This window comes from Haemaphysalis longicornis, unplaced genomic scaffold (genome assembly GCF_048455015.1).
Source record: "Haemaphysalis longicornis isolate Haplotype H1 unplaced genomic scaffold, Haemaphysalis longicornis Haplotype H1 scaffold_11, whole genome shotgun sequence".
Lineage (NCBI taxonomy): Eukaryota > Metazoa > Arthropoda > Arachnida > Ixodida > Ixodidae > Haemaphysalis > Haemaphysalis longicornis.
This window is the reverse complement of record NW_027526214.1, coordinates 11,868,055-11,876,438: the sequence shown is the minus strand read 5'-3', so window position 1 is coordinate 11,876,438 and position 8,384 is coordinate 11,868,055. Positions and strand designations below refer to the sequence as shown.

Below are 8,384 nucleotides of genomic sequence, written 5' to 3'. Positions count from 1 at the left end.
CAGTGATCCGACGGTAGACGAGTACCTTTGTTACTTATTGCAGCACTTGTACGACACACAGCTTCTTGTGGAAGCTAACATGCTCGAGGCACAGGCGAAAGCGAAACGCGCTACGGTAAGAACAGCCACCACCGCCAGTTTCACGTGGGGCAGAAAGTGCTTTGCTACGCACTTTGAAAGCGAACAATTGGGAAGAGCAGTGGCAAGGCCCCGCGACTGTACAGCGAACGCTGTCAGACACGAACTACGTTGTCAAAATGCCCGGTAGTAGGAAGGAAGTGCACATCTAGCATTGTAACCTAATGAAGCCATATGTTGAGCGAGCGCATGTCCTAAGTCTAGTGTTAAACAAACATGGGGAAGAGGCAGCGAAACTTCCGCAAATCCCTCGTGACCCAACTTCCCATTAGGTAGACCAAATTGTCGATCTGACAGTGGAACGAGCAGTTCATAGCGAAAGCCAGATTACACATCTCACAGTTTGATAACAGAACACTCACAGTTGTTATCGAAGGTGCCCGGTGGCACCACTCTTATGACACTTGACTTAGAGCAAACATCTCAAGGCAGCACAAGATGTAGAGGGTACAGGTGTTCACTAATGCAAGAAAAACTAATGAGTGATGCTTCCGACCAGATGTTGACGCTGAAGATAGCCAAACCGGGTGAAGGTGAGTGCGTGTCACCAATGATAATTGTGGAAGCTAACGGTAAAGAAGCGCGCCATTGCATCGATTACCGTAAGCTTAACGAAGTGACAGTGAAAAAGTGTACCCCGTACCACACGTGGAGGACTGCCTTGAAAGAGTAAGCATGGTAAGGTACATTCCAACGATCGACTTAGTGCGTGGGTACTGGCAAGTTCCACTAAGTGAACGAGCCTGTAAATTAGCTGCTTTCTCGACGCGTTTCGACACATTCGTCCTCTGGTTCCCCCTTTCGGGCAGAAAGGTGGATCATTTGCTTTTTCAAGGCTAATGCACCATATACTAACAGGGGCGGAAGCGTTCGCATTTCTCTATCTGGATGATATCGCAGTATTTTATAACTCTTGGGCAGAGCACATCAATCCCTTGCGCGATGTGTTCGAGGGGCTGAAGAAGGCTGGGCCTAGAGTGAAGGCTCAAAAATGCATGTTGGGTCGCCTCGAAGTCGACTACCTGGGACACAGATTAGGCCAAGGACAACGCAGCCGACGGGATATAAAAATTCTGCCGGTACGAGAATTTTCTGCACAGGAACGAAAGCAGAATGTGGGTGTTGGACCTCTGGGTCCTCCAGCTGCGGCGCGATGCTCAGGAAGGGGAGCGACACGTCGTGATCCGATGAGGCTTTAATGGAAAACAGAAGAAGGAGAGCGCGAGCCGGCGCAGCCACGCGAGCATGCGACAGCTCGTGAAAAGCAGCATGAATGATGATGATCAGTGTCGTCTGCAAGCAGCGAGGAAGTCCCAACAGTCTCCCCCGCCGACAGATGACGCTAGGTCCATGGCTTCCGAAGGGTGGAGTACGGCATGCAGGACTGAAGTGCTGCTGGGCAAGCGTAGAGAGCAAGTCCTGATACTTCGTCCCGTCGATCGATCGACTCTTCTAATCGCTGCGTCAAGGTCCACAGTTTTCTATGACGTTTTTCGCCGAGTAGAATGACTCTGTCCTTCCATAAGTGTCTTTTTCTTGGCTGGATTTGAGATTCCCGTGCATCAGTCGTCCGCCGTCAAGAGAGCGCTTCCTCCGCGATCGGTGTTTCCACTGCCTAACCTGTCGCTTCTTGCAATTTGTCCACAGTGTTTTGGAAGCCAGAGTCGATGCATGAAGGTAGGAGCAGGAAAGTTTTCTAAACTTAAACAAGGGAAAGTTGCTGCAAACGGAAAACTTCTCTTGCAGGTGTCGGACCTTCGGGGAAGGCGTGCTTTTGCTGCCTTTTCTCTGTGCTTTCCTCCGCGGACGTCTTGGCGCTTCTGTTTTTGTTCTGTTTTGTTCTTCTGTTTTGTTCCGTGTCTGCAGCGCCACAATTTTCGCTTGATGCCTCACTTTTGGCTCGGAATGGCGTCTTCTGGCTCGTTCCTTGTTTTGGCGCTCGTGTCCTTTTGACTCGGTCTGCTTTACAGACATTCGCTGAAGAAGGTGGCAGCGATTCTGGACACAGTTTTCGGCAGCCGTCCACAACAACGACGAGCTCAGCACGGCTGACAAGTTTAACTACTTGAGCAGCCTCGTGACTGGAGCAGCTGCATCAGCCATAGCCGGACTGCAAGCTACCGATGGCTGTTACAAGGACGCCATCGAGATCCTGAAACAGCGCTTCGGAGATGACCGCATCATCGTGCAAGATCATCTGCGAGGCCTCCTGGACTTGAAGCCGGTGTCATCGTCATCCGACGTCCGACAACTGAGGCAACTTTACGATCGGGTCCAGGTGCACATTCGCAGCCTCAAGGCACTTGGCACGAGCTCCACGACATACTGCACCATGCTTCGGGAAATCCTGCTAAGGGTTCTACCGACAGACATGGTCCTGTGGTTCCATGAGGGGCTAAAGACGTCACGTTCCACAGTTGATGCTTCGTTAAACGAACTCGGCGACTCGACCGGTCAAACGGGCCAGCCCGACCAGGAGCTTCAATTGCTCTTGGAATTCTTCCAACATCAGCTGATGTGTCGAGAAGCCGTTGCTGAAAACACCGCACAGAAAATTCATCGCACCCCAGAAGATGGACGTAAAGCCAACCATCCGCGTGACCTCTCTACAACCTCTGCGCTGCAAGGCTCAGCGACCGACCCGCAGCGGTGCTTTTTTTGCCACTCTGGAAAGCACTCTGCCGATGCCTGCGATTCCAAGGAACTGAGCCTATCACGCAAAAAGCAGATGCTCGCCAAAGCCGGAAGATGTTTCCATTGCATCAAGAAGGGCCACATGGTTAAACAGTGCAGAAGCCAGCCTAAATGTGGCAAGTGCTCGAAGAGGCATGTAACGTCCGTGTGTGCCTCAGACAGCACTAAGAACGACGATGGCAACGTTACTTCGACCCCTGTCAACTTGGTCTCAAAGCAAGCGGGCTCAGTCGTGCTGCTGCAGACTCTCACAGCGAAAATAGCAGGCACGACAACATCCGGGCGCTACCGAGTTCTCTTCGATGGAGGAAGTCAGCGAAGCTTTATTACTGCGAATGCTGCTCAGAGACTGGGTTGCGAACCGCTTGAAGAGGAGACGCTTACCGTTGGCGTGTTTGGAGGTCAACACACACGGAAAACGATGAAGAAGGTGCGAGTTATCCTTTTCGCTGCAGACAACAAACGTCCAGTCAGCATCGAAGCCCTGGAAGTGGACACGATTTGCAGCGAAAGCATCCCTGTACCAGAAGAAAGAGTTGTAAGGGAGATGAATATTATGCACATCGATACGAATGCTCTTTCGGTACAAGGAGCGGAGGATAAACAGATTGCGGTCCTCATTGGGTCAGATTATTATTGGGAGATAGTGACCGGTGCAGTGAGGCCTGTGCATGGAAAGTTGAAGGCCGTAGAGACCAAACTAGGATGGACTGTTCAAGGTCCACTGCCTGCTGCAGCCGACATCATTCAGTGTGCCAACGTTGTTGTTCTTCGAACATCTGTTGAAGATCAAGAGATCTCAAAACTTTTGACTCGGTTCTGGGACCTTGAAAGTATCGGAATGAAGGCCGAAGAAGAACGAGCGATGAGCAATGATTCAGTGCTGACGAATTTCGAAGACACCATCTCGAAGAAAGGCCAGCGATACGAAGTCGCGTTACCATGGAAGGAGAGGGTCGATCTGTGTGATAATTACGCTGTTGCAAACAAGCGTCTGCACAGTTTGATGAACAAGCTCAACAGAGACCCTGAGCTCCTAGAAAGATACGACTCGACTATTCGAGAATACCTCAAGGAGGGATCTGCAGAAAGAGTACCACCAACAAAAGGGCAGTCTTCAGAAAGACTATATTACATGCCGCATCGAGCTGTAATACGTGAGGACCGAACTACAACAAAAGTGCGCATCGTGTTCGACGCGTCGTCTAACGAATCGGGTGCGAAGTCGTTGAACGAGAACCTAGAATCCGGCCCGAGTCTAATTCCCGACGTAGCAAGGCTATTACTCCGTTTCCGACGGTACAAAGTTGCCATGATTGCCGACATTGAAAAGGCGTTCCTCCAGATTGGCCTCCGGGAATCAGACAGAGATGCGCTTCGCTTCTTGTGGTTCAGGACATCACCGAAAGCAGGTCAGCCACTACCAGAACTAGACGTCTGGAGAATGACTCGGGTGCCCTTTGGAGCCACTTCGAGTCCTTTCCTACTGGCAGCTACATTGAAGCACCATTTTCGCTCCGTAGAGAACCGGCTCCCAGTGACAGCTCGACTCCTACAAGACTCGATGTACATGGACGACCTCCTGATTGGAGCCGATACCACTGAAAACGCGATCCACATGCATAGGGAAATATTGGAGATTTTCCGTGAAGCTTCCATGAACATTCGAAAATGGGCCAGCAACATGTGTTGGACCTCTGGGTCCTCCAGCTGCGGCGCGATGCTTAGGAAGGGGAGCGACACGTCGTGATCCGATGAGGCTTTAATGGAAAACAGAAGAAGGAGAGCGCGAGCCGGCGCAGCCACGCGAGCATGCGACAGCTCGTGAAATGCAGCATGAATGATGATGATCAGTGTCGTCTGCAAGCAGCGAGGAAGTCCCAACAGTGGGTTATATCAGCACCATTTCAAAGGTTTCTCGATGAGTGCCAGCCCACCTACAGACGCCTTAACGAAAGACGTGCGTAATCGTGTAAAATGGGACGCAGAGAAAGAGGCTGCTTCTGCTTCTCTCAAGACTGCGCTAATAAGTGAGGGGGTCCTAGCAAGCCCGCACAACTGGACGCCTTTTCTTGTGCAGTGTGACGCGGGCGAAAAAGGTTAGGCGTTGTTCAAAGCCTGTAAGACGAACATGGACACGAACACCAAATGCTCTACCTGAGCCGAAAATTATCTGCTCGAGAGCAGACCTACAGTGCCATCGACTAAGAGTGCGCATGCCTGGTATGGGCTGTGGAGAAGCTTTCATGTTATTTGTCGAGTTCCGAATTTGTTTTTGTTACCGATCATCGCCCCGTCATTGTGGCTTCCACTGATGTAAAAAAATGGCAGCTTGCGCATTTGAGCCTCATCTTGCAGCCATATGCATTTCCGGTTTAAAAAAAACAAAGGATTTCTGCACGCAAACGCAGATGATTTGATCAGGGCTTTCTCTTCCTTGGCGTAATACCGCAATGATGCAGCAGCAAAATGATTCTCAATTCATTCCCCTGAATTTGCACAGGGCAGGTCCTTATTTATCGCCAGTTTTGTTTTCCTTGGAAGGGTGCTTGGACACTCGGCGCATAATTGTCTGGCCTGGCCGCGCTCGATGGTTGTTTTTATCGCTTCCGGGGGCTTGCTTTCTTGCCTAAGTCCAGGATCCTGCCTTGATCACATCTACAGAAATCGTACGACGCCAGCAGTTCTCAGCTCTACCTACAAGGGTTAACGTCTCATCAAGTGAAAAGTAGTCAGACGCCAGAAGGTCGCCTGCAATTCCGAAAACAACCACTTTCAAGCTTCGTGCTACAAGTCGTCAGCGGTGCTCCTCGGGTGGCACTTCCGAAGAACTTTGAACCGAAGAGGCGTAAGTCACGAGTGATGCGTTGCTGCCTCCTTTCGGCTCATCTGGCGAACTTTTGGAGAGGAGCTCCCCAGCCTCCCCCCCAATGCATTCTTTCGGCTGGAGGAGCTGTTGCGTTGCAGCGCAAGCGTACATTCAATATGGCCAAGCGTATGCACTGAAACGGTCCTGTTAGAACCAGCCATACTGGCCAATAGCTGTGGTGGAAGAGCGCAGGTGTGTTCGTGTGTGTGCGTTCCGTCAGCGTCGAAGAAAGACCAGTAGTTCCAGAGCGTCTGCAGTCGAGCGCACGTGTGAGAAACCGGAAACGCCGGCCAGAATTGATCGGCGTTCTCGCGTGACCGTGCGCTATGCTTGTGCTGTTTCCCACTCTCCCTCGCGACGGCGGGGCTTAAAAGCAAACGCGAGCTCCACCGCTGAGTTCTTTTTCTTTCTTCTGTCGGCAAGTGAGCCGCAATAAATGTGACGTCTTCGGCATCTGGCGTCGACTTTCTGCGTCGACCTGGCCCCAGCTCAGCCAAAACGTAACAGCTTCCCAAGGTGCCCTGCTGGCAATTGAACGATCCGCCAAAACGTTGTAAGTGTCTAATGAGCTGGTCACTCTGAGCCTAGGTGAGGGCTTTGTTGATATACTGTCGGAACACGTCTAGACTTGCTGTACAGTCGAGACTAAGTGCCATCACAGGGAAGGATGACGGTTCCTGAGCAATGGCCTTTACGTGCGAGGAATCAGCAGCTTCCGCTAACCCTAAAAACTCATCTTGAAACAGTGTTGCCGGGAAAGAGGATGCGTGGCAGATCGCTATTAGGCTTGAACTACATCAAACATCAAGGACGGCGAAAGGCAAGGGGAGCAACTTGCAGGAAAATATCTACATGGTGTGCAAAAACTGTTCTGTCGAAGGCGACATTGCAAGAAACAGGCACAAGCACGGAGCATCTCGGGGGAGCATCGGTATCTTAGGCAACCAGCAACTTGATCAACATTTCGTCCTGCGGCGGCTCTCACAACGATAGAAGTTCACCTTGCGCACGCGCGCAATCAGTTATGGCGTGATGATAGGAGAGAAAGCCCTACCCAAGAATGATATCCTGAGAACATGACGGGTGCACAATGAACTCCATAACGTACGTGATGGCTTCTATGAGGACACGAGTGGTGTACATGGCTTGCGGCTTAACGGCTTGTGCACCTCCAGTCCGAAGAGTAAGTCCAGCGAGAGGTGTTGTTACTTTACGCAACGAGCGGCAGATACGTTATCTTAACACTCACACTGCGGCACCCTTATCAACCTGCGCGAGTGCAGCGACACCTTCCACAGTCACACCTATAACGTTGGCGGGTGAGATAAGAGGACTTCGGTATTTTGACGTATCGGCAGTTCTCGCCTCGGGAACTGCAGCCGTCTGTTTCCCTCGGCGGACGGATTTTGTGGGGGACGCATGGGCGACACAGAGCGGCGTGGAGGTGAGCAGGACGACGTCTGAAAAATGGTGGTCGATCACTAGTGCAGTAGCTCGGTGTCGGTCGTGAATACCCAGGGGCGAAATAGCGCTGAGATTCGTTTACCGATACAGGGTGGACATCACTAGCAAGTGGGGGCCTCCGAATGCACATCCGCGCCACGTGGCCAGGCATTCAGCCTGCGTAACAGACGGGGCGCTTGTCTGGTGTGCACCAAGGGTTGAGGTGTTGAGGTGCCGGTCGAGGATACAGTGTCGGCCGCTGGGGTGCGTTGCACTGTAATGACTGGAAGGCATATCAGTGCACAGCTCCCGTTGTCGTACGACTGCAGCGTAAGTCACCGCCACTGGTGAAGCGAGGGGTGCTGATATTGGTACCGTTTGGGGCGATGGTACTGGTGGTGGGAGAGCCGCGGCGGTGGTAGTTGAAAAGCGCGGTGACACTGGGGACAATAAATTAGGGTTGAGCATGAATACAGGCCATGTGGCGTTTGGCAGGCTGAGGGAAGAGCCTCGCGACATGGCCTTGAATCACTCACCGCACAGTCCAAGGCAGCGGAAAGACAGGCTTTCGGGCCGCTTCTGCACGCGCGAACACTACAATGTGCGGCAAAAGAGGAGAAAGGTCAGAAGGTATGGCCACTGACGACAGTGACCCTCGTTAAACGTCTTCATTGGGCAGTGCGTGTTGATGAGTAACAACATGCTGTTTGTGGAGCTCGGCGTAGCTGAGTCACCGATTGAGGGCGTCGTCAACAATCTTTGGGTTGTTTCCTAGCAGCATCACAAATGCATAATGATCGATGCTCTTGAGAATGTGCCTGATCTTGTCGGACTCAGGCATTGCAGCATCCACCCGCTTGCAGAGGTTCACGACGTCCTCAATGTAGTTGGTGTAACCCTCGTCGTCTCGCTGTGCACGCACGGGAATGCGCTAATGCTCGAGTGCAATTTTTCAGGCAGGTCTGGATATGCAACTGCTGGAGAAGATTCTACAGGCTTGTTGGCTGTCTGTGATTAATATTTCTACTGAAGTTTGCGCAATCGCTAGGGAGATGGCCGCTTCCTCCGCCTGCAGAGAGTAGATGGTGGGGATTGATTCGCATGTAACGGTGTTTTCGGTAGTAAAACCACAGCGGTCATACCTTTTCGCCCGGGATATGAAGCGGCGTCTGTACAGACTGTAGCAGAGTTTCGGCCGCATTGATTAAGGATAGATTTCGCTCAGGCTTCCCTATAAGCC

The 8,384-nt window shown here is 51.8% G+C and overlaps 1 protein-coding gene across 1 annotated transcript; it reads left to right on the top strand.

The window, feature by feature from the left end:
* Window positions 1-616: 616 nt before the first annotated feature.
* On the top strand, window positions 617-4,917 carry LOC144161022 (uncharacterized). Its single transcript, XM_077692087.1, has 3 exons — window positions 617-671; window positions 2,229-4,520; window positions 4,913-4,917. Exons 1-3 carry the CDS (start codon window positions 617-619, stop codon window positions 4,915-4,917), a joined length of 2,352 nt encoding a protein of 783 aa, XP_077548213.1.
* Window positions 4,918-8,384: the final 3,467 nt, after the last annotated feature.

Coding starts and splice junctions, on each gene's coding strand:
- LOC144161022 (XM_077692087.1), top strand. CDS start 617: ATGAGTGATGCTTCCGACCAGATGTTGACGCTGAAGATAGCCAAACCG. Junction 672..2,228: donor GATAGCCAAACCGGGTGAAG/GTGAGTGCGTGT, acceptor TGACTGGAGCAG/CTGCATCAGCCATAGCCGGA.